We start from the raw sequence: 27910 nt of genomic DNA on the forward strand, positions 1-27910 counted from the left end.
AAAAGACACATGTATCCGCGTTTTGAAAGTTTACAACTGAATGTAATTTGAGGGGTGGGGGGTTAAAGTTTCCCAACACTCTTTTTATTAATCGGCATAAGAAACCATGTGACCCTTACATTTTAGGTATAAAATGTGTTCATTAAATTTGTGTAAAATATTACGGAGAACATATTTGTTGAACATGTTAACCCTCTAACTCCTCAAGGTATGCTTTTTTTGCTCTACGTTTAGAAAAAGAGCAAAAACACGATTAAAACCGGCATTTTATGGGTTAAAATGTTCAGCAAAAATATTCTACGTGAAATTTTATTATAAGTGTCTGTCAATTTGCGGTGCACATATTGTGTGAGTGTTTTACTTCAAAAATAACAAAAAAAATAAAGATTTTTGTAAGATTTGTTTTGGCAAAAATGTCTAATTGTTTGGAAAAATTTGATTTGTTTTGCTACATCTGTGGAATATAAAGTTAATTTTTTGAATAGTAAAGTTGAAGACATTTATAAAATGTATTTCGAGCTAGAAGTTTTTCCGGATGAACTGTGGACTCCGAAGCATTGCTGTCGCATTTGTTATAATGACTTAATTTTGTGGTTCAAAGGTAATTGTTTTTTTTTTTTTGTTTTTAAACTATAGTTTTATTTTTGAACTCTCGCTGAAGGTCAGCGAAATTCAATGCAGTTTGGTATTCCTATGCGGTGGTTAGATCCAGGTGAACATAATGAATCTACGTGCTATGTGTGCCAAAATAGTCCTATATTAAAGTTAAATAGATATAGGAGAAAAAGTTTTGTATACAAAGGTGTAATGTCAGCCATGCTACCAGTTCCGCATTCTGACGAACTTCCAGTACCTGTGCTACAACTTCGAAGACCTAGTCATTGTGGCAATGGAACAAACGCTGAAACTGGAACTTTTTATTGCGCAGGTAGTGATTATATAAAAAATGAAGTTATCCCAAGACCAACATTAATGTCGCAAGAGCATTTAAATGCATTGACTCGGAGACTGAATCTGTCTAAAAACAAATCAGAAATTTTAGCTGCAGACTTAAAAAGTCTTAATCTACTTGAACCTGGGGTCAATGCTACCAGCTTTCGCAAGCACCAAGATAGCTTTCTGCCGTTCTTTTCAGTAAACGGTGATAACACGTTTGCTTATTGCAACGATATTGAAGGTATAATGAATGCAATGAATATTGAGTATAACAATGAGCACTGGCGTTTATTTATTGATTCATCTAAGAAGAGTCTAAAAGCTGTACTTTTGCATTACGATAATGCCAAAAATCCTATTCCAATTGCCTATGGAATGAACATTAAAGAAAGCTATGAATCAATAAAATTAATATTGGACTCCGTAAAATACGAAGACCATAAGTGGCGGATCTGTTGTGATTTAAATGTCGTTAGTTTCCTCTCAGGTATGCAGTCCGGATACGTTAAGTACGGATGCTTTTTATGCACTTGGGATAGCAGATGGAAGGGCGACCAATATTCCAAAAAACAATGGAATGTTTGAATATGTATGTGTTTTTCAGTCGTTGATATTGTTAAAAGTCTTAATATTGGTTTCATACCAACAAGTGTTTTTGTTGGTCCAGATATCAGAAAGCTAATGCAAAACGCTAACTTCGACGAAATGCTCTCACCAATTGAGCTCGAAGCGTGGAAAAGCATTAAGGACGTGATATACAATGTCTTAGACAAAAATCGATCTCCTACTGCTAGAATATACGTAGACAGCATGCTTAGGGCTTTTGAAAAATTAGGCGTTCATATGTTAACAAAAATTCATTTTTTAAATTCCCATATGGATTATTTTGAGAACCAGTTGTCAACGGAATCTGATGAGCATGGTGAACAATTTCATCAGACACGCGCACCCTTGAAGAACGCTTTAAAGGCAAAAGCTGAAATATGCTGGAGTTTATACGATAATGAAGAAGAATTGCCTAGTGAACAAATTTTATACCTTAAATGTAAGGGTCACATGGTTTCTTATGCCGATTAACAATAAGAATGTGCCAGAGTTGGAAAACTTTAACCCCCCCTCAAATGAAATTCAGATGTAAACTTGTATTTTTTTTTTGTTGTACAGTGTTATGGGCCTATCCGGAAAAAATTTCGTAGAGTGATTCATATTTTATTAAGATAGCTTTATTTGACAATGAAATATGAGCTTTTAAATGATTTTCGGAAGTGGGTCTTATATGGGAGCTATGATCAATAATGGACCGATCCGTAAAATATTTGGTAGAATGATTTGCATGTACACAAAACATATTTAACTCGAATTTTATCACAATAGCTTTATTCATCACTGAAATATATGCGTCTAGGTGATTTTCGGAAGTGGACCTTATATGGGAGCTATGCCCAATTATGGACCGACTGAGATCTACGTTGATAGTATGATTTCTGTTCTTATTTTATTTGCATGTACAAAATTTTGTATTGATATCGATATATTTGAGGGAGTTATTAACGATAAACTAATTTCCGGGAATATATACCATTGTATGTGGGCTATGGGAAATATTGGATCGATTGTGAAGATTTTGAACATAATTGATCACTGCCCTGAAAAAATAATGTGTGACAATTCATCGAAATATCTTTGGTAGTTTCTGAGAAAACTTCAAAAGAATTATGAAAAAAACTTATTTTTTTTCGAGATAGTCTGAAATTTTTACTCATAACTTTTTACGTTGTGAGCCGATTTTGCCGATTTTTTGGTAGTTTCTGAGAAAACTTCAAAAGAATTATGAAAAAACTTAAATTTTTTCGAGGTAGTCTGAAATTTTTACTCATAACTTTTTACGTTGTGAGCCGATTTAGCTGATTTTCAATACCAAACTGCTTAGGATAATAATAAATATTTTTGTGTATTTCAAAAATAATCTTGAATTGTAAAAAAAATAAAAAAATATATAAAAATTTGTATTCAGATCTAAATATTTTACACAAAGGAAATGACAAAGGAAACTCTTCAAAACAGTTGAAAAATATTAAATCGGTTAAGAAAATTTTGAGATATAATTTTTTTTGTCTGTCTATCAACAAAAAGCGTTTTTTTCCAATAGCTTCCGATTTTTAGGGTATATATATATAGATTCTAAAAATGGTAAAATGATCTACTCATTTAGGTCTATAAAAAGCATTATATCGCGTAACGAGTGTTTTTTAGTGTCACACAGTGTAGTTAATGTAATTTTATAATATGTATATGAATATCACAATTTTATTAATGGTTTTAACAATTTTATTAATGCACACAATAGGCATTAAGACCAAAATAAGAATTGTCTATGAATATAAACGTAATGAAATTGTTTTTTTTTTTTAATACATTCTTATATTTTAGTACGCTGCATGAAGCCAAGACAATGCCTTTGGATAAGGCTGTGGAAGAAGCTAAATTGGCAATATGTTATTTTTTTAATAATAAGTTTGATGATGCCCGCGCCTTAATGATGCCTCACGCGCACTGTAGTATGTACCACTCAATGGGTCGGGCAGTGTTTTCATTTTTGGAGGCGATACTTACATTTGAGCAACAGCACATTATTAAAGCAGGCGAAGAATTACGAAAATGTTTAGATGTCTGTCAGAGGCAACGGCGCAAAGTTACTATAACCCAGTCAATAGGGAAAAAATTTAAAAGAGTAAGTAATTAATATACACTTAGACCTCGTTTTGTGCGATTAATTCGTTTTTTAAAAATATATATACTAGTTCCATAGAAAATTCAATAAAGGGAACCAGTGTGCTTAGCTACCCTAGAAGCAATATAAATAAAAAACCTTAGTCGGCAAACATCCTGCTATCATTCTAACCTAACGGATCTTTATTGTTTTTTCGAATTGAGAGTTATATAATGTAAATTTTTAAAGAGTTTTATAAATAGAAATTTTAAGGGGAGATATGAATGATTTTCTAGATTTTAACTACCTAAATAATAATTCTCATATACTATATGAAGGCCCGAAATTAGTGGTATAGGTGTATTTATTCGGATTAGACTTAAAATTGTAGGGAAATTTAAACTCTTAAATTTATGTTCAAAAATAATGTAAAAATTTAGAGATTGGGAGGATCACTTTGCTTAAAATATTAATAATAAATGATTTTTAAAAAAAGGCTCAAAAGTTTCTAGATTTAGTCTACTTTAATTCTCATTTACACTCTCTGGAAGTTTATGAAGAAATTGTGGATGGTATAGCCATATTAGGGAACAAATAAAAAATATTTAAATTAACAAGAGATACATTTACATATCTTTTAAATATTTTTTTTTTGCAAAATATAAATATTATTAATATAAAAAAATGCTAGCATAATAGTTCCTAAACAACTTATTGCACATTCACATTCATATAAAAAATATAACAACGAATATACATATCGGGAGTATTGAAAATTATAAAATATCGCTTGTTACATATATCCTTTGTAAAAATCTTGTACGTTTTCAATAATAATAATTAATAATTCATTATGTTACAGAATCAAAAATAATTGGTCCTAGTTAATAAAAACATTAAAAAATTTGAGTCGTCTTAAGCCGAGTGTTTCGGCGGCGGCTCAATCAACTAAATATAGTTCGGCGGCGACTAAGCGCCGACTCGAAGCCGGTCGACTTCGCCCTCTGTATCGTACTGTTCATTCCACAACATTCGTTATAACAGATATCATAAAAATCGCATCAGTTGTTTTTGTACGCCTGAAAGAAAATTTGGAATAATAATTGTTTTACAAAAAGTTCTCGTAAAAAGGGGCGTGGCTTCCGATTCAGATCTTATTTAGTTTATGGTTCCTTCTAAGGTCAGACTTATTAGTATACCAAATTTCATGTAAATCGGTCCAGTAGTTTTCTGTAAGAAGAATCGTAACAACCAGTATAATTATAGGATAGGATATACATATAACTAAGTTTTTTGCCTTCCTATTTTTAAGAGAATTTAGCGTTTTTGTTCATAAATAAAATTCGATAAAACAGATAACATTAAACAGGTAAATTTATATTTTCATATTAAAAATGGAGATTGTGTAAAATGAGAAAACCAAGAAAAAATATTAAAATACAAATTTCGGGCTTAGAATAGTTTTCTGAGTCGATTAAGCAATGTCCGTCCGTCCGTCTGGCTGGCTGGCTGTCCATGTAAACCTTGTGCGCAAGGTACAGATAATTGGATGAAATTTGGCACGCACGTTTTATTTGACGAAGCCTATTGACAGTGCATTTAGTGCTTTTTGTAATATTTTAAATCTTATTTTGTGATTTTCAGGAATTAATTAAGTAAATTAATCTTTAACATTTTCTCTATAATGTTAAGAAAACTGATAATTTTTGATCACTTTATGTGTACAACTTTTTGTTGGAACCGTTTAATAGTCCATACTCAGGGTCTAAATTTTACTTAAAAAACTGTTTTAAATTTTAGAAACCTAACATAACTCTTTGACGTAAATGGGGCACTGTTATTCCAAAGTTTGTTTTTGCATTTATTTAAATTAACTCGTTATTTTTTAAAACCTTTTTGGTGTTCTGCAAATCGAATTTTTATTTGAACGCAAAATTCAGAAAAATAAACATATTTAAATGAAAAAGAGTTTAAAATTCCCATAGCATTTATATTTAGTTACAATTGTATTAAAAAAACGCAAAAAATAATTATTTAATTTATTAGAATAAAATTAAATTCGATTTACTTTCGACTAGATTTGTGTACTCGGTTTTAAAACGAGAAAAATTATGAGAACTCGTTTTTAAACGAGAAATTTGCTCGGATTCGGTTTACAGAACAGACAGGAATATGTATTTCTTTGTATTTTTAAACATCAGGGCAGATGACTGGTTTGAAGTGGTTTTGTTTAGAGAAATATAGATTTTGAAAAAAAATATTTCATAAGTTTTGTACAATTTTACAATTTGGGTGTGGATGCATCGGTAGGCGGAAAATCGGTTATCGGAATATTTTTTTGAAAAAAAATTTAATAATTTGAATAACATAGAACGCAAAACCATTGGAAATCAAAGGAAGCACATAAAAGTGTGTGCCGTTCATTTGGATATTTTGAAGTTTTTTTCTTTTCAGTTCTTTTATATTTGACATAATAAGGAAGAAAATTAACAGCTCTCCATACTATTCTACCTGTTAACGGTTGTATCATGAGGGATTTGAAAACTTAAACTTTAGTATGAAGCATGTTTTGTAGCTCTCAGTTCAAAAAAAAATTTTGGAGTATGCCAGTCTTGTAGTAAATGAGCAATATGATGTGCAATTTTTTATTAAAATTTATTTTATTTTACTAAAAAAAACGTTAGTGCTTTTTTACCCCTTTTTAATTTTTTCGCGCGCGTTTTGCTTGACCAATGTTGGCAACACTGCTTATAAACACAAATATCGCGATGAAATTCACCACAATAAAATATTATGTAAATATAAATATATTCGCAAAATTTTATCGGGCTTGGTCCATATTTGCCCCTAGCCCCCATATAAAGCCTCTTTCAGAAAATTAGTTTTTCATCCATAAATTGCTTAAATGTATCGGAACAAGGGAATATTGAAGATAAATGTTTTATTATGAAAAATAAATCACATTTAATATTCATAACTGGTGTAGGGTATCATATGGTCAGCCACGCCCGACTATACTTTCTTACTTTTTTTTTTAATTACTTTTTGGAATTTATTGTTAAAAGGACACGTGTTAAGTATTTTTCAATTTGCAAAAATCATATACTCATTGTGTGAAACTGTGGAGTTATTTGCGTTAAAAATTTTTAAAGGAAAATAATCAGCCTATCTTCTTCTTCTATCTTCTATATATATGTATATATATATAAATCAAGGTATGTTTGTTTATTTGTTTGTACCTTATAGGAGGCTAAACCACTGAAGCGATTTTGTTGAAATTTTCAGTATGGAAGGAACTATAAGCTACTTTTTATTTTGAAATTGCAAGTGGGAGGGATGCCACGCCCACTTCTTCAAAAGTCGAATATCTCGGAATATGGTACAACTAGAGTCCTCAAATTTTTATGGACAATTTTGACATCCATATGATTATTTTCTGGAAAAATTATAGGACTAGCAATAGGGGGCGTGGCACCCCTATCTATAGATATAAAAATGAATGTGTGTTTGTATGTTTGTTTGTTGGTTTGGACTTTAGAGACAGCTAAACGGCTGGATGGATTTTTCTGAAATTTTCACAGTGTCTTCCTGTATGTCTGGAAGGAACTATAGGCTACTTTTTACTTCAAAATTTCAAGTGGGCGACGTGCCACGCTCACATTCAAAATAAGTATTAAAAGTCGCATATCTCAGAAACTGCAAGAGTTGGTGTCCTCAAATTTTGTATGGACAACTTTGATATCCATAAGAATATTTTTGGATAAAATGAGCGGAATGGCGATAGTGGGCGTGCCACCTTCCATATGAAGAAAATCTTAAATCAGTATATCCGAGAAAATATAACAGATAGTGTCCTCAAATTTTGTCGGAACCACTATAGTGTTAATATTATTATTTAAGGAAAAAGGACTAGCAGTAGGGGCGTGGCACCTCCCATATGAATTAAATACAAAAAATCGCTTATCTGGGAAACTACTAGAGTTAGAATCTTCCAATTTTTCATGAAGAACTTTAACATGCATGTAAACATTTTTGTAATAAATTGGCGGACTACCAATGGGGGGACATTGCTCCTCCTATATGAATAAAATATGCAAAAATGCATTTATTTGGGAAACTACCCAGCAAAATCTTTACCTACCCGGTAAGTAGGCAAGTAATATTGGAGCAAAGTGTAAGTACTTTATTTTTGGGTGAATAACTACTTATATTTGTTTGACGATGATCCAAAAATAACTGGTTACAAATGTGCTTACCCGACTATTCCGGATTTAAAACCGGCTTTACAGTTATTTTCTGTGTTTATTAGTCTATTCTATTAGCCAATGCTCCATTAACAAGTTGTTTTATCGTGCTATTTGGAATAGTTTTTACACAAAGGTGCAAATCAATATTTCTTCAAAAATATTCTAATATCGACTAGGTTTAAAACTCTTAACTAATTCCTTATTAGACTATTCCGGATTTAAAACCGGCTTTACAGTTATTTTCTGTGTTTATTAGTCTATTCTATTAGCCAATGCTCCATTAACAAGTTGTTTTATCGTGCTATTTGGAATAGTTTTTACACAAAGGTGCAAATCAATATTTCTTCAAAAATATTCTAATATCGACTAGGTTTAAAACTTCTATCCAAAAAAATGAAATAATTTTATTAATAAAGACCAATCATTACCAAGTTATGTGTGAAATAACTACATTACCTACAATACTCATAACCAAAATTTTAAAATATTTTATTCGGTAATAGAGCTAGCTTCTTTAAATTTTGCACGAAGAACTTTAATATTCATATGAATATGTTGGAAAAAAAGGGGTGGACCTTTATAAGGGGGGCTTGGAACGCCCCATATGAATTAAATAGATAATTTCGTATATCTGAGAAACTATTCGGGCTAAAATCCTTAAATTTTGCAAAAACAACTATGACATCCATATGAACATTTTGGTAATAATTTGGCGTTGTCGATTGTCTGGGAAACTAATAGACCTAAAATCTTCAAATTTTGCACGAAGAAATTTATTAGAGCATGTGGAGGAAAATGGGTTTGAACCTTTCATATGAATTGAATAGAATTAAATGTGTGGGAAACTATTATAGCAAAAATACTTTGACATCAATGTGAACATTTTGGTAATAAATTGGCGGACTAGCAAATTGGAACCTCCCATAAAAAATATATTATGGAATGTTTAATCAATATCATTAAAAATGTAAAATAGAGTAATTGATGAAGTGACCCATAGAATTATTAGAAAAAACGCACTAAGTGGTCTTTTAAATTCTTTAACTACCAAAGGGAAGCAGCTTATAACCAAGGAAAACCATTAAACTCATCATTTATGTTCTCCAAAGTCCATATACGAAGTAGAAAGAACACTATATTTAAATTTAGACCTCTAAAGAGACCTTAGGTTGCTTTGAACCAATATAAAGTGAACTGTCATGTGGTATAGGAAAAATACCAAATTTAGAAATTTACAGATAGAGGTGGCTATCATCAGGTCCACATAAGCAATATTTTTCAGCTAATACATTCACTTATATGTATATATTTGGATCCCAAATCAAGAATAACTATCCAGATCCTAATACGCCTACTGTATTTGATTCATAAAATAAAGCATTCAAAATATGAAGCAGAAAATCAAGATTTTAGCATGTAGTAGTTCTATAGTGGTATACGGTGATGTCCCCATAGTTAGAGTAGCTAGGATGGTACTTAGTGTTAGCTTTATTGAATAAGAATCAATATTATACAATTCTAAATAAAATTCACACAGTACTCCCCAAATAGACGGGGTTTCCGAAATGTAGTTTTTGTTTTTCAATACAAAATGACCAAAAACCTAGATTATTTTTTTATAATATATAGTTTTATACCCCTTTAAATATTTTTCTAGGTCCAAATCCATTGATTTTCTAGTATATCATGTATCCAATTCAAAATTACTTATTATTTTTGAAATAAAACCAAAGAAACGATAGATTTCATGTTAAGTCAAATATTGATAAATGCTTATAGGTATATAGGATAATTAATCGGTTAAGAATTGTCCAAATTTAATCGTACCACTTTTAAAATATCTAAGAATGGTTATTTTAATGTATAGGAGTAATAAAAATATTAAATTTAATAAAATAACACAGCAATGTTACAAAAATGAACAAAAAAGCAAAATACTTTATTGACCTAAAAAATTTACAATACGTTCACATTTTATCAAATATCTCGTTAATTAATACCACGATTTTAATTTTTAACGGTAGAAAATGAAACTAAAAGATATTCTTTAAAAAATACAATAAAAATAATTGTTCAGATAAAGTTTTATCTTAATAATTGATTCACTGTAGGTAAGGATAGCTTTATAAAAAGTGGGCGTAGAAAGTGGCGTGGCATCGGATCAAGATCATATATATAGCCTATAATTCTTTCCGAGCTTATACCTATCGGAATGCAAAATTTCAGGTAAATCAATTTAGTAGTTTTTGCATATTGTGATTGCAGTATTGGGGTATTGTATCTTTTGTTGTTAGACCTGTTAGCGGTCGGTCCAGTAGATTTGGTTATTTACAAAATAACCAATTTTTAATTTTACTAAGCTTTTTATAATAATTAAAAGTCCGTGCTATAGTATCTATATATGTATATTATATATACATTGCATATATACATTCATTATAACAGATTTCAAAAAAATTGGATCAGTAGTTTTTTGTATGCCTGAACGTAAATTTGGTATAATAATTGTTTTACAAAAAGTTGGCGTAAAAAGGGACGTGGCATCCGATCCATATCTTATACAGTTCATGGTTCCTTCATGTAAATCGGTTCAGTAGTTTTCCGTAAGTCTCGAATGAAACTTTTGTGTAACAATTGTATAGAAAAAAGTAAGCAGAAGAAGAACCGTGACGTCCAATCATAACTTTATATAGCCTATTGTTCTACTTTACAACACAACTATTAGTGTTCTTGTAAATCGGTTCTGTAGTTTGTCCGTGAAAATGTAACAAAAAGACAGTCTCTTTCATCGGATCAAAATCTTATATATAACCTATAGTTCTTTCCGAGCCTATACCTATCGTTATACAAAATTTCAGGTAAATCAGTTAAGTAGGTTTTGTATATTGTGATTGCAAAATTGGTGTAATAAGTTTTACAAAATGTGGGCGTAGTAACGGGCGTGGCATCCGATCAAGATCTTATAACCTACTCTTCCTTTTGGGGTTAGACCTATTAACGGTCCAAATTTCATGTAAATCGGTTCAGTAGTTTGGCGTGAAAGCGTAATAAACAGACAGTTTCTATCATATACTGGACCATGTAAATTGGTCCAGTAGTTTTGCCGTGAAAAAGTAACAAACACACAACAAGCAGTCGTTTTATATATATACTAGCTATACCCATTATTATATTCATGAATAGGATTGTATGCTTGAACGCCAAATTATATAAATATATAATATATAATTGTTTTACAAAAGGTTGGCGTAAAAAGGCGCGTGGCGTCCGATCCAGATCTTATAGAGTTCATAGTTCCTCCTGAGGTCATCGGTATACCAAAGTTCATGTAAATCGGTTTAGTAGTTTTCTGTCTCGAAAGTGAGCATAAGAAGAATCGTGACGTCCAATGATGATATTATATAGCCTATTGTTCCACTTTAGAATAGAACTATTAGTGTTCTTAATTTAATCTAAATCGGTTCAGTAGTTTGGCAGTGAAAGCAGTAAAAACTGACAGTCTCTTTCATATAATTATAGGATAGGATATTGGTAATAATAGTCTTATATATAGCCTATTGTTCCTTTTTGGGTTAGACCTATTAGCGGTCCAAATTTCATGAAAATCGGTTGAGTGGTTTTGCCTTCAAAGCGTAACAAACAAACACATAAACAAACAGTCTGTTTTTTATATATGGGCAATTCCAAACGATTGTATGTGACGTTCGTACGCCTTCAGAGTGGTATAGATTTGGTAAAAATGGGAGTATGTACTTGGAAAACAATATTGACATTCTGCTCCATTCTGAAAATACTATATTTGCAAAAGGAATCATCCCATTCGGAATCTTGTTTTCCAAAATATGGATTAAAATATGGCGATATCATACGTGACGAAAAATGGATATGATTTTAAAGTACATGTAAATATTTACGAAAATCTGCGAATTCTGTAGGTGTATCTGTTTTGTTTTAATTTCTTACACTATGGGCCATATTTTTCATTCGTAATCCATAATTTTTAAAAAAGAAAAAAATTAATATAATTTTATAATGAACATTTTTGAATATTTTACGTGACACATTGAATGTGACATATCTTTCTCCTGAATTTTTTTAGGTTATAAAATATATATTTTGGAAATATATGCACACACACCTCAACAAATAAAAAAGGAGTAGGAAAGTGCAGTCGGACATGGCCGACCTATATACATGTTTAAGCAATTTATAGATAAAATTAAAGAACAGAAGTTATATGGCGCCTAGGATAAAATATGGACCGATCCTCATAAAATTTTGGAGTTGGATTTCTATTCATATAAAACTTATTTGCATGTTGGAGTCATGCACTACATAATCAGTATTTTAATAAAAACTGGAAAAAAAGGCATTTATATTGTTTTGTTATATTAAAAATTTTTAGCACTTTTTTCTTCTTCTGTAGAACATTTTAGCACTTTGTTTTTTAAGTTTTAGCATATTTTTCATTTTCTGGCAACACTGACAACAGGACAGTACGGGTCCACCATCAACGTAATTTGTATTTTTTTGTGGTATAATTTTGATGAAAAACTGAAATGAAATTTTAAAATAAATAGAATTTATTATTGAATGATATATCTTTTTACTAAATGTAAACACATATATTTTTGGCGTTTGGTTGCTCATTAACTGCTCTTCTTGTTATGTTCCTCTTTGCCTACAAACAAAATCCTGTTTTTACTGTTTTATCCGTCATTTTTTTTACGATATTATTTGTTTTAATGTGAACTCCGGGCAAACAAATTTTCACTATTTGTATTGAATTGTGTTTGGCTTTGTTTCTTCAAACAAAACGTTAAAACAGAAATGCTCATTTTAAGCACATTATATAATAAATATGTATTTAATTTTTTGTTTTTATGCTGAAATTTCTATAAAAACGATTTTAAGTTTAATTAAATAGTTTTTTTTTAATGTTAAACAAAAATGTTTCATGTTTGGTGTTCACATTGGTAAAATATTTGTAGGTTGACAAATATAAATCTTTCACGAAAACAACTGACATTTTGTTTGCCCTTCAAAAATATTTTGTGTTCATATTACAGCCAGTGAAAGTATGTAGCTATAGAATTTTATATATAGACTAGCTAGAACCCGGGGTGCTTTGCTACTCCTGTCGATATAAAATAAAACAAGTTAAAGTGCTAATATAATTTTGTTCTACACAAATTGATAATGCAACTAGTTAAATACGGTTAAAGTGCTTTTATGGGCAGGACATAGTATGGGAGATATGACCAATTAAAGACCGATCGTAAAAAATTCTTTAAGCTAAACTTCTGTACATAAAAGCTATATTTCAGTCAAATTTTGTATCTATATCGTAATTTAGTAATAAGTAATGTGTGTTCAAGTGATTTTCTGAAGGGAACCTTGCATAGGACCGACCGCACCCATGTTATGGGCCGATCGTGAAAAAATCTTGAAATAGAATTTGTGTATACCAAACTAATATTTGTGCCAAATTTTGTATCAATAGCTTTATTTGGTAATGAGTAATGGGCGTTTAAGAGATTTTCGTAAGCTATGAGCTATGACCAATTATGTATATAAAGACAAAATTTCAAAATTCTGTATCTATATCATTATTTAGTAATGAATATTGTTCATTTAGTATGAGAGCTATGACCAAATATGGACCGATCGTAAAACAATTTTATATTGTAATTTATGTATATAAGAGCAATATTTGTGCTAAGTGTATGGATATCAATATTTTGTAATGAGTTATGCGCGTTTAAGTGATTTTCGGGAGGGGATCTTGTATGGGAGCTATGGCCAATAATGGACCGATCGGAAAAAATTTTCATAGTAATATTTCTGTATGTGAGAGCAATACTTGTACCAAATTTTATATGGATGTCTTAATTTAGTAATCACTTATGTGCGTTGAAGTGATTTTCGGGAGGGGACCTTGTGTTGGAGTTATGACCAATTATCGACCGATCGGAAAAAACATTCACAGTAATATTTCTGTGCATATGAGCAATACATATTCCAAATTGTATATGGATATCTTAATTTAGTAATGAGTTATGCGCGTTTAAGTGATTTTCGGGAGGGGATCTTGTATGGGAGCTATGTTCAATTATGGACCCACCCAGAACATTTTTTCTCTCAATGAATTCTATTGACATATGATTTTAATTTGTAAAATTTTGTGAAGATATCAGCATTCTGACGGAAGTTATTAAAAAAAAACTAATTTTCCGGGAATATGTACTTTTGTATGGGAGGTATATGAAATTATGGACCGATTCTGGCAATTTTCAGCAGGAATCAAGATCTTGTGTAGAAACGAATGCGTGATGACTTTCATGAAATTATCTTGCATAGTTTTCGAGAAAATTACATCAGAATGTATAAAAAATGCTTATTTTTTTCGGAGTTGTTTTAAATTTTGATTCATAGCTTTTCCCAATGTGAACCGATTTTGCTCATTTTCAATACCAAACTGTACCGAATAATAATGAATAATTTTACTGAATTTCGTTAATTTCTATTGCTTCGTTTTAACGTGAGCGTGTTTTACACAGACAGACAGACGGACATACCTAAATCGACTCAGAATTTCATAAGGGTCTCAGATGAATATTTCTTGGTGTTACACACGAAATGACAAACTTATATATACCCTCTATCACCTCTGATGGTGGTGGAGGGTATAAAAATATTCAAAATATATTGAAATATATTTTTTGTTTAGGCAAATTTGAATAATATTTGTTTATCACTATCCAAAACCATAAGGTAATAAGACAAAGAAAGTTTGATATTTAAAGTATTTTATTGATAAATTGAAATTTATGTATATTATTTCTTATTCCTATTCATTAGCATAAATTTACAAAATATTACAAAATTACTAAAATAAAATTGACTTCATATTTACAATTAAAATTTTTCTTTATAATTATTTCCTATTCTAAAGCCTTGGAATATACAATATTTTTCGTTTTCCCTCAGGCGCACTTGCAGGGATTGACCCTGAGATTTGTTTATTGTCATTGCGAATGCCAAACGTATAGTAAATTGCAACCGTTTAAAGTCCAATGGGATATCCGATGTTGTCATTGCGAGCCGAGGTAGTAAGACATACGTTCCTTTATATTGGCCAGTTATAATCGTTGCTTCTATTAAGTTGTTCATTAATTTCTTAACTGTTAATCGAGTACCATTACAAAGACATGGTGGATCAATATTTCGCAATAAAATAATTGGAACGCCAATTTTCAACTTAAGTTCGTGGAGTGGAAAGCCTGATAAATCAAGTGTATTAAAAAATTCTACAGGATAATTGACGACATCATCATTATTTGTAACAGTATCGATGGATTTATATGTTTTTAAAATAGCATCGATTCTATTCAAAATAATATTATTGATACAATTAACGTCAATGTTTTTGGGTGCCAGTAAAGCACGCTCACATAACCACTGCCTATTTCTGAAATTACATTGAAGATTTGGAAAAACACAATTTATTAACTCTTCCTTTGATTGTGTGATCCTGTAAAAGTTTATATTCAAAATAATATTATTGATACAATTAACGTCAATGTTCTTGGGTGCCAGTAAAGAACGCTCACATAACAACTGCCTATTTTTCTTAACATTAAATGTATAACTTTTAAAAAATTGAGTTTTCAATGGTAATTTGAGTTGAGAATGCGCAGTTCTGCCTCCATATAAAAGTGTTGCTGCAATACCTTATGACGCAATACTCTTTTGTGATCGAACTTTAGCTAAAATCAATGAGATGAGAAAAGGGTTTTCCGGTTCCTCCTGGCGCATCAATGAAAAAATCCTCCTTTTTGACTTGTAATTGTTGACATTATTGTATTGTATGCCATTCTCTGCTCTGGTTGTATATGCGGCAAATTTTCTGCCACCAAATTCTCTAAATCTTGTGGGTTGTAACCCATTTCATGTTGCAGGTCTTGGTCATTTCCTCTAAATAATAATATGAATACTTACTACAGTGACTTTCACAAAATTTGAGACTCCAGCTGTTTTAGTTTCCAAGATACATTAATTTATGTATTTTCTTTTTTTCATATCTCTAAGCTATACCAAGTGTGTTTTGCTATCCTAAAGTTCTAAACTTAAAAAACTTCCTTTACGATTTTTGAAGATTCTAGCTCTTACAGTTTCTCAAATATACGAATTTTTGCATTTAATTTATATGAAAGGTGCCCCTATTGAATGTCAGAGTTCTTCGTGCAAAATTGAGGATTCTAGCTCTAATAGCTTTCCAGATACACGAATTTTTGTACTTTCATATGGGAGGTACCAAGACTGCCTAAAAGTTGCTAGACCGCCCATTTTTGTCCTAAACATTCAATTTTAAACTAAAGTTCCTCCGACAAAAATAAGGACTCTAGCTGTTATATTTTCTCAGATATACTAATTTAAGATTTTCTTTATATGGGAGGTGCCACGCCCACAGTAGCTAGGCTGCTAATTTCATTCCATGTATTCATATGGATGTTAAAGTTGTCCATACAGAATTTGAGGACTCTAGCTCTTACAGTTTCTGAGATAAGCGACTCTTAATACTTATTTTGTAAATGGGCGTGGCACATCGCCCACTTGAAATTTTGAAGTAAAAAATAGCATATAGTTCCTTCCGGACGTACAGGAAAACACTATGAAAATTTCAGAAAAATCGCTCCAGCCGTTTAGCTGTCTATGAAGTCCAAACAAACAAAAAAAAATAAATAAACGTAAAATAAGTATAAATGACACAGCAGATTTTCGTCATGATCGGCCCTTATTTGACCCTAGCCCCCATACAAAGCCCCTTCAAAAAATGTCTTAAACGTCTAAAATTGACTTGTAACCATTTATATCGCAATGAAACTCAACAAAACTAACTGTTATTTAAAAATGTATCCATTTGTATCGCTATGAAACATAACAAAACTTAGTGTTATTTAAAAATATATCCTTCTCCCAAATTTAATGAGGATCGGCCCATGTTTGATCTATACTCCTATATAAAGCCTCATTTAGAAAATTAGTTTTTTATCAATAAATTGATTAAATACTTTGGAATTAAGGTAAAATTCAACATAAAGGTTTCTTTATGAAAAATAAAAACTTTAAAATTATACTCATGGTGTAGGGTATTATATGATCGGCCATGCCCGACTATACTTTCCTACTTGTTATATATACAGATAATCCAATGAAATAAGTCAATATACATATAAATTACTCAATTATACTTGACAACTTAAGGTCAATGATACTTAAATTTATTGATGTTTATACTTTGTGGGCTTTACTAGAAATATTCAAATTTTATTTGATTTATCAAAAAATAAAATTAAAAATTTTAAAATTTCAAATTTGTATAGATTAGTTTACTAAAATTTGATTTTCTATGGATCTCTTCATGGTCCAACTCTGATTTTTTTATATGTTTTTGTTGATATTATAAACTAATGTTAGTTAAGGAATAATGAAAATGGGAGATACTGTTTTTAAGATATCCTTGACTCAAGGACATTTTTTGATATCATTATCCTTTTTAAAACCATAATATTTCAAATAAAATATTGTCAAACTACGACACATATATAATTCGTTGAAATTAATATATAATAATCCCCATCCGTTTTTCAAAATTCAATCTAGATCGAAGTGTATTTGATTTTATAGACCTTTATGTACGCCACTAAAACATTGCAAAATAATGTAAAAAACAACATACAAACCGTCAAATGAGGCCCGATCATTATGAAAGTTGACAGTGTTATTTAGACATCTGCACGAGTGCGTTAAAAATTACTTACAAGTCTCTTGTTTATTTGTAGTGCTGTCTGTAGTGCGGCCGAAGTTAAAAAAGCATTTGATCAACTACCCAGCAGTTCGACGGGACAGTCCCGAACTGACCACTTAACCTACCACTTGTGGTGGCCCCTAGCCACCTGACTACCCAGGTGACCAACCATTTTAACATGGGCTTGTCCTACGAGGAAGTCAATCGTCACTCTACACCCTACAAAGAGACAGTCAAAAGAGGGTCAAAAATAGTCAAAGGATGGTACTCTCCAAATGGGTTCTTGGAAGTCAGTCACATTACTAGCTATTTAACTGGCGCTACTTTTCTTGCTATAAAACTAGGACATGGACGTGTTTTAGGAGAGTGCCAACTGTCCCCTAAAAGCTAGTCTAATGGACAGGTACTAGGTGAGAGTCGAATAGTATGTTACAAGTAGTTAACTATTTTTATGGGACATACGTGTTGACTATATGTAGGTGTAGTCAATTAACTGGTTTATTGTAAGCAATCTATCGTCTGATCACAACAGTACCTAGCTGCAATAAAACTGTCGCACTTAGTTTTTTACTGTACACATACATACATAATACATGTTTATAAATTGGTAAAACAAAATTAGAGTAAAATCAAATTAAATAATACTATTTTTTATTTATACGATAATTATTTAACATTACTTTTTTAGGTACTCCAAACAATAATTATATATTATAAACTTCTGGTCTTTAATATATAAAAAATACTGGATTTCATTTTTAATTCATTAAATTAGTGTAAATTATTAAATATTAACTGCCTTATCCGAAAACGATTATTAAAGTTAACAATGGTTATTAAAACCTGTTTTTATGGAAAAAGTGTGTTGTAAAAAATTGTTAACTTCAATAATCGTTTTGGAATAAGGCAGTTAAATTATAAAATATCATTTTAAAATATTTTGTTATTAAAAAAATATTTTAATTCAATAAATGTATTTTACAGCAACGGAAGCATTAAGTGTAAATTAAAATATTATACATATAAATACATTATTAAAAATTTCAGTTTGTTTCTTTTATACATATAGTTATTTATCTCGTCAGATATATTTTTATTGTTGATTACTGAAAAATAGCTTTTTCTTAGCTATTTCGAAAATACACATTCAAAATGTATTGAATGGTATAGAAATTGTAATGAAATGGTCCGTTTGTCTAATACGAACAAACATTTTTATATTGAGAACGATGATTAAATTCAATTATTTTTTATAGAAAATGTTTGATTGCATATATTTAAAAAGACCGAAATCTCAACATTATGATTAAACACAGAATTAATTTACTTTGTCTCTCGTTTTTGTAGAGCATGTCTTTTTAAAAAATATTTTTTTTGTAGTCTGAAGGCATCACGTAGTTAATGATCAGGTGTGCCAGAATTTGTTGTCACAACTATAGAATCTGAAAATAATAACAAAAAATAATGATAAACAAGTTAGAGTGCTATATTCGACCGAATCTTAAATACCCTCCACCAGCTACTTTTATATTAATCCTTTTTTAATTGATCAAATATTTGTAGAAATAAGCTTTCTCATGTCCTAAATAGAAAAACCCCAAGATTTAAACAGCTTAAATCTGTTACAATTGCAAGATTTATTGAACATTACAAACTCCATTTTCTTTTATATTTTTAAAGCGCCTTAAGATATGATTTAGCGATATTTAATAATTTGTGTGAAAGATTTAAGGAAATTCAAATTTTCGTGTCAGGACCTAGTATGGGAGATATGACCAATTATGAACCGATCGTAAAAAAATCTTTAAGTACCATTTCTGTATATAAAGGCTATATTTCAGTCAGATTTTGTATGTATGTATATCGTAATTTAGTAATAAGTAATGTGTGTTTAACTGATTTTCGGAAGGAGCCTTGTATGGGACCGATCGCACCCATATTATAAACCGATCGTGAAAAATCTTAAAATATAATTTTTGTATACAAAACTAATATTTGTGCAAAATTTTGTATCAATAGCTTTATTTGGTAATGAGTAATTTGCGTTTAAGAGATTTTCGTAGGAGGACCTTGTATGGAGCTATGACCACACAGAAAAAGATAAAAATCGTATTTGACTACAAAATTCACAGATCTGAATCCAAAATTATTCAATTTCCAGCCTATAAAGATTTTTGTCTCATTGACTACGACATTTTTAATTTTTTGTCTTGTTTTGGTTTTTTACAGTCGATAAAAAAAAAAATAATCAAATCGACTAAAATATTACTCAGTCATATTTTTACTACTTGTTTGTTGATTATAAAATTTGTTAAGTAATTAGAAAAAAATTTATAATTATTTTTATTTTATTTTTTTTTTTTTATTAAGACAACCATTTTTTTGTTGGATTTTATGCCAATTTCAATTAAAAATATCATTGATTTGACTAATTTTTTTATCAAATTAGCTTTTTCCACCCCAAAAATTTTTTTTTAAATTTATTTTTACTTTTATTAAAAAAATATATATATTATAAAGTTATTACAATGAAATATAATATGTATATACATATTTATAATTGTACATTTTAGGAACATAAATAATCAATTTTTAATTTTTAAGTTTTAAACAATGTTTTATAGTTTTGCATTATTCTTTTAAATTAAGTATTTCATTAATAACAGTGAATACTTTTGATTATTTATTTTCTGAATTAATTTCATAAAAAAATTGTTGCATAAAATTATAAAATAAATCAGATTCTATAGGAAACTCCAAGTTAAACACAAAGAATATTTTAAATAGAATATCTACAGCGGTGATTATTTGTACCATTTGATATTTAATTTCATCAAAATAAACAAAAATTTCTTTAACATTTGCAATTTCACCAAGAATTAGCAACATTGGTTGGATGTTACATTTTTGAAGTTTAAGGAGTTTTAATTTCATATCCAGTTCCTCTTTGGTTTCTGCAACTATGGCAAATGAATCTTGGGAATCTGTTACGGTAAACTTTTTTCTGATTTTGGCTCCGGCTTTGTCTGTAACTACTTTCTGCTGAGGTGGAAACAAATAATGTAGGCAATATAGAATAAAAAATATCCTCGATTCTGAAAATACTACAATAATGTAGTAGCTTACCACTATCGCACGACTTTAAATTTGTTAGCATTTTTGAAACTTTAGACTGAAGCAGATGCAACAAATTACTTTCCGTTAAAACCCACTTAGTTTTCATGTCTTTAGCTTGTGGATACTTAAGACCAAAATCTATGTCAATCTGTAAAATTTAAGTTAGTTAAAAATAATATAATTTATTGTGTAAAAAGAGTTAACTTACTAATGTATATCCGGAAGGTTTTATGTATTCAGGCCATAATTTTAAGATCTCGGATGTAGACTTTGATTCCTTAATTTGCTTAAATCTACATTGATAACATTTCCTCCAATATAAGTCCATTTCATTGTTACTATAGTGTCCACTTCGAAGAATTTGAATAGCGAAACTGGAATCTTTTTCCGGAACTAAAATATATGATAAATTTGTTTGACACGCATAATTTTTTTTAACAATAATCTTACCTAGTTCAGCAAGTTAGTGTCAGATTCTTCGTTTTAAATTAAATATCTTGTTGTAAAGTTTACCTATTTTCCCAGTATTATAATATTCCTGAAATTATATAATAGTAAATTTGAATTTATGTATATATTTTTTCATTCAAAAATTAAACCTTACCAATTCTTCTGAAGGAAAAATTTTACAGATTTCCTTACCAAATCAGCACATTGCGAAATTGATAATTTATAGCCCTTTGCTTCTATATATTTGGAAATCCTGTCAATAAGTAAATTGCGATGACCCTCATGAAGAATTTTATTCTTTTCATAATATTTTAAAATTTGTTTGCCGTTTTCAGTATCTTGGACTGAACGGAAACAAATTGTTGTTGGTTAAAACATCTTGGTTTTTCTAAATTAGTACTTTCATCAATATGCGTCTTTTTCCATTTTTCAAATTCATCTTCAAATGTTACCATATCACCGATAGGAAGACCATAAAAAAGCATATCAATATGTTTTAGTTTGAGTATTTTTAATACCTTGATCGTAATATGGTGGTCTGCAAAGATAATAAAAAATCAGTTGATATTATAAGTGAATAATTATTACTTAAGAAAGACTTACCAATAAAATGGTTATAAAGATGTTTAAGGTTCCAATCCTGTAAGAGGAGGTACAAATCATGATCAGCCACTGTAGATTCATCGGTTTCTGAAGATTCCTAAAATTCCATAATATTACCAAATACTGTGATAGAATTCTTTTAATTTTGTAAATATTCTTCCCATAGAAGTTGTAATTTTCTCCACGGGAGGGCCAGTTATTTGTTCGAAGGGAATAATTTCAAAAGAAGGAGCTAAAGTCGATATTTCGAAGGCTCCAAAATGACGGTTATATTGACTGCTAACTTTTTTGTAACATAAAGCTATATCTTCTTTTCTAATTTTTATTATATAAGCTACAATATAAATGTCAAAATCATTTCGGAATGTCCCAATATAAGATTTATTGCCATATTTAAAACCAAACAAAAATGCTTCTGAATATACACTTATGTCATTACATTGTAAAATGTTTGATATTTGTTCTCTTAATTATTTTATTAAACACATTTTGCTCGTCCTCATCACTGGTTAACATTAAATTTGCAAATTTTATTTGGTGTTTTATAGAAAAGGATTTGGTTATATTTCTTCTGGATGTTATTATATGAGAATATATTTTAAATTCTTTATGTTTAGCTTCGAATTTAAAATTCCAAAAATTTCGTAATGGTCCAGATTTTTGCATTGGATAATGAAGTAAATTGTGAAATTTTGGGGTTAAATTACTTTTGAATAAATTTTGGTAGGTTTGATTGAGGATTTAAATTTTTTTTAATTTTAGAAATTAGTGAATCTGATATTTCATAACGTAACAAATCTTCAATTAAATGAAAGAATGTTAATAGAAACTCCAACACTTCATCATTCTGAGGTATGTATTCCCCGAACAAAATTGGAAAATAATAACAAAATGACATCATTTGCCTAGCTGACAATTTAAGTTTACAACTATCTACTTCCTTAAATGTAATGCTAACTTTTTCAGTCCCTCTGTCATTTTTTAAGGAGGATGAAAAATATTTAATTCTGGTGTTAACATCATCAATCGTCAAATATTTCATTTTTTTAATAAAGTGTACTAAACAATTACATAAAATTAAGTGGCATATTCCCTCATAGAGGTCGTGCATTACGTGAAATGAAGGTATATTATTAAAATTTGACTTTGTTGCTATACCGTATTCCATTGGGGTTTCAGTTTCAAGAGCTTCCCTATAGTTTATTCTATTCTATTCAGTTACGGCCTTTTGTGAATCTTTTTTTTTCTATTAAACAAAATCTGCAAAAATATTTGGCTGAAAATGACTTTGAGAAGCCAAGAGTGCAGTTGAGTCCTAGGTTATCACCTAACATAAGGACCAATATAAAATGAATCTTTTTCGGTCCAGTTACAGTATTTGTTTCAATGCCAGTTATTTCAAGGTCAATGATTGACTCAATTAGAGCATCATAACATTTATTTCCATGTTTTTTAACGTCAGCTGAAAGTATGGAGCATGCAAGAAAAACACTATTCAATTTTGAGGAGTTCTGTGGCATGCACGGAAAGCTATAATAGAAATTACATACTGCCTGATTTTTTTGCTTTGGAACCCAATGGATTATTAATGACAAAATCGTCATTGTATAAATAATATGGAATCAGAATCTTATTAGGATATAGGGATTTCTTTTGTTTCCATAGGTCTGACTGTATGAAATAAATTTTTCTATCGTTTTTTTTCAGTAGCTTCCATATGGGTAAGAACTTTGTCAATGAAACCATCTTTTGTAAAAATCTGTTCAAACTGAAAACGTAAAGGCATTAAAGTGCCTTTAGCATTTAAGGATTCGTCAATTGAAAATACTTGTAATTCCTCTATAAGTCTTTTTTCTGTTAAATATTTTTCTAACATATAGTCTGTATTAACATTTTAAAATAAACTTTTTAAGTCGTTTACTGTAATTGTTGGAGTTATGTTTTCGACACAGTTTTCAAGAAAATTACAAATCGGTTCAATTATAAAGGACTGGATTGATTTTTGTAAAGAAATTATGTCTGAACGACTGTAATTATGTAATTGTATTACAAATTTTGTGGCGAATTCCATAACAGTTTCAAAATATTTAGTATAACAAAAAGGTGGGTTCGACGATGACTGTCCACGTTTAAATTCTCGGAATCCATACAATGGGACTTGTTTCTTCCTCTAATATATTATTTACATTTTTACACAAATTATTTTTTTTTAAATGATTCAAAACGTGTCTCTTAAAACTGTCTTTAGACGAAAATCTTTGGTAACATTCCCCAAAATTACAAATAAAATTGGTTCCAAAAGGTGTGTGTTTTTTTAAATGCACAAAATATATTTCTGCGGAGTCAAATGCCTCATCACAAAAGGAACACTTAATTAAACTTACCATCTTTATGTGGCTTCCGAAAAAAATTATAGATGTATGTACATAAATAATTAAAAAAAATATTATGTATATTTGTTTATAATCACTCTTCACTTTAAGCAAAAACGCGTATTAATTGCAATTGTAATTACTTTTATTTTTTAACAGATCACTTTTTACAAAATACGTCCGTCCACATTGACTAGCAAAGTAAAACTAAACATAAACACAAAAACATAAACAAACAAAAAAACCGTTGATAATTTTACGCGTGTCTTTTTTATACCAAGATATATTAATTATAAGGTAGTGTTATCAGAACAGCTGATCGTTTTTTGCTATTATGTTCATTTTTCGCCGTGGTGTATAATTAATGTCAAACTTTGTTTACATTTTGTAAATGTCAAACTTTGTTTTCATTTTGTTAATGTCAAACTGGTTTCATTTTGTATATGTAAATTTTGTGATTAAAGTGAAATTGTGTGATTAGGGTATATTTTTGTGTTTTTAATCTTTAAAAGTTAAAACATCAAAATAAATTATAAACAGATTCAAATTTATAAACATTTTTTGTTTAATTTAAATTCGCTTTGATGTATTTGTCAGCTGTTTTTGAAATTTTTCCCTTACAGCCAATTCGCCTTCAAGTGCAGGCACAATGTCAAACTACATATAAAAAAAATATAACCAATTCGCTTGGTATTCTGAATTCGCCGATGACACTACCTTATAAAATTAATATACCTTGGTTTATACATGATCTTTCATACAGATGTTAAACAACAACAGTATTAAGCTAAAATATGATTTGCCAAACAAAAAAAAATGTAACGTCTTTTTAAAGCGTAGTAACAGCAAATTGCATAGCAACAGCAAAGAAAAGTACAAGAAAATGCACTCGATGACAAAATTGTAGGTGAATTAATCAAACTGACTAATTTCTTTAGTCAAACAGATTAATTATTTTATTAAGTGAATTCATCGGTTGCTATTTTTCTAAAGTCATCTTTTGAATAATTATTTTATCAACTTAACTAAATTTTTAATCAAAAAATTGTCTATTTATGAAAAAAAAAAATTGTAGGCAATTTTAGAGCTCCAGTTTTTTCTGTGCAATTATGGTCCGATCGTAAAAATTCCACAGTAACATTGGCTAAATTCTGTATCTATATCATTATTTGGTAATGAATATTGTGCATACAATTGATTTTCTGGAGGTGACTTTGTATGGAAGCTATGACCAAATATGGAGCGATCGTGAACAAATTTTATAGTGTGATTTATGTATATAAGAGCAATATTTGTGCTAAATGTATGGATATCAATATTTAGTAATGTGCGTTATGTTTAGTTATGTGCGTTTAAGTAATTTTCGGAAGGGGACCTTGTATGGGACCGATCGGAAAAAAATTTCACAGTAACATTTCTGTATATAACAGCAATACTTGTACCAAATTTTATATGGATATCTTAATTTAGTAATGAGTTAGGTGCGTTTAAGTGATTTTCGGGAGGAGACCTTGTATGGGAGCTATGACCAATTATGGACCGAAAGGAAAAAAAGTCACAGTAACATTTCTGTATATAAGAACAATATCTGTTTATATGGATATCTTAATTAAGTAATGAGTTATGTGCGTTTAAGTGATTTTCGGGAGAGGACCTTGTATGGGAGCTATGACCAATTATAGACCGATCGGAAAAAAATGTCACAGTAATATTTCTGTATATTAGAGCAATACTTGTTCCAAATTTTATAAGGATATTTTAATTTAGTAAAGAGTTATGCGTGTTTAAGTGATTTTCGGGAGGGACCTTGTATGGGATCTATGTCCAATTATAGACCGATTCTGAAAATTTTTTCTCTGAATGAAATCGAATCTCATGAAAATTACATCGCAATGTGTAGAAAATGCTTATTTTTTTCGGAGTTTTTTTAAATTTTGATTCATAACTTTTCCCGTTGTAAACCGATTTTGCTCATTTTCAATACCAAACGTCCTAGGGCAATAGTAAATATTTTGGGTTAATTTCGTTAAATTTTGTTGCTTCGTGTTAACGTGAGAATGTTTTATACAGATAGACAGACGGACGGACGGACATGGCTAGATCAACTCAGAATTTCATAAGGTCCAAGAATATATGTACTTTGTTGGGTCTCAGATGAATATTTCTTGGTGTTACACACGGAATGACAAAGTTACAGAAGAACGAACATTATTGTAAGACCTCAGTGGTATAGACTATAGAAATAATTAGAGATATATGTAAAAACAACTTACGTATGCCTGCATATTAAGGTCAGTAATTGCTTCTTCGAGTTTCAGAAGTTTGTCTTCTGATGTTACAGGAAATAATGGATAGAGATCCGGATTTGAATTATTTAATTGTGAAATAATATTTTTGGTGAATACGTTTTGCTCCGCTTGCACTTCCATTTGCTCCTATCCCCCATATAAAGCCTCTTTTAGAAATTAAGTTTTTCGTCAATAAATTGCTTAAATAAATCGCAATCAAGGTATTATTCAAGATAAATGCTTTATTATGAAAAATAAATCACATTTAATATTCATAACTGGTGTAGGGTATCATATGGTCGGCCAAGCCCGACTATACTTTCTTACTTGTTTTAAACTAACTATTTGTAGAATCTATCTTTTTCGCCGTTTTAATTGTATCAACTATATATTTAATGATAATTATAATTGTAAACTAATTTTACTTAACTTTTGTGCCTACTATATTCAAGTTACTTTCTGAAGGGGACTTTGTATGGGGGCTAGGGATAATTAAGGCCCATTCATTTCAAAATTCGGCAAGGTCAGCAAGGCTTGTTTAAAACTTTGTTGTTTTATATTTTACATAATTATGAACCCATAAGCCCTTTTCGGGGGGTTCAGTTGTATGGCTAGATGAAATAATGGACCAATTTACATGAACACACGGACGGTCGGAGGGATATCGTTAAATCGATTCAGAAAGTGATTCCGAGTCAATCGGTATACTTTAAGGTATAGTTAATATTTTAGTGCGTTACAAACATCAACATAAACGAATATTACACTTCCACAAATTTTGCAAATTTGTATTTTAGATTTCAACTCACTTTGCATTTGAAGCAGCTTTTGTTCCACAGCATATTTTAAGAAAGTTATATTTTAATTATATTGTTTACTTTGCATGTTATTAAGAATTTCTTTAATATCATCTGCAAAGCATAAAATTTTTAAAACTTTTAATTTAAAACATCGTAATTATTTTTACCTTTAAGATTATCTATTTCTATTTCACAATTGCATTAATGTTATTAAAATCAATGCAATATTTTAAAATTTACAAGAAACTGATTTCTTTTCTAATAATTTTCCAAATTCTTGCAATAAATTTAAACATTCTTCTTTACATGTGTTTTATAAAAACAATTATTCTATTTCTATTTTTTTCTTTACTAATTTCTTCTTCTTCTGTTGCTTTACTAATTTCAAGTAAACAAAAGATAGCTGGTTTGCAGAGTTAACAACAAATACCATATAGCTTATGTAAAACAAAACAAAATGTACGAAAATAATCACATTGGCAACAATGTTTTCTTTAGATTGATAAAAGCTATATTAACCCATTAACATTATTAACCCATTAACGACCAGAAAGTAACTAGCAGAAAAAATATTTT

The 27910-nt window shown here is 29.8% G+C and overlaps 1 protein-coding gene and 2 long non-coding RNA genes across 3 annotated transcripts in view; 1 reads left to right on the forward strand and 2 right to left on the reverse strand.

Annotated features, from left to right (window-relative positions):
- Positions 1–27910, forward strand: part of LOC119601880 (tetratricopeptide repeat protein 39B-like) — a 164109-nt gene that overhangs the window by 50480 nt on the left and 85719 nt on the right. The window contains exon 2 of the mRNA XM_037953117.1: positions 3367–3667. Coding sequence (XP_037809045.1) covers positions 3389–3667 — 279 coding nt within the window. The 5' untranslated portion in view covers positions 3367–3388. The remainder of the gene's footprint in view (positions 1–3366; positions 3668–27910) is intronic.
- LOC119601881 lies at positions 18115–27657 on the reverse strand. The gene is made up of 3 exons (XR_005231272.1): positions 27502–27657; positions 27344–27445; positions 18115–19146 (listed from the first exon to the last, which is right to left on the reverse strand). It is a non-coding gene; the product is annotated as an uncharacterized LOC119601881 (long non-coding RNA).
- On the reverse strand, positions 21057–22230 carry LOC119601882. Its single transcript, XR_005231273.1, has 4 exons — positions 21875–22230; positions 21426–21809; positions 21272–21359; positions 21057–21214 (listed from the first exon to the last, which is right to left on the reverse strand). It is a non-coding gene; the product is annotated as an uncharacterized LOC119601882 (long non-coding RNA).

Source organism: Lucilia sericata, unplaced genomic scaffold (assembly GCF_015586225.1).
Source record: "Lucilia sericata isolate MDLA Ls3-8-SP2 unplaced genomic scaffold, ASM1558622v1 Contig000196F_arrow, whole genome shotgun sequence".
Classification (NCBI taxonomy): Eukaryota; Metazoa; Arthropoda; class Insecta; order Diptera; family Calliphoridae; genus Lucilia; species Lucilia sericata.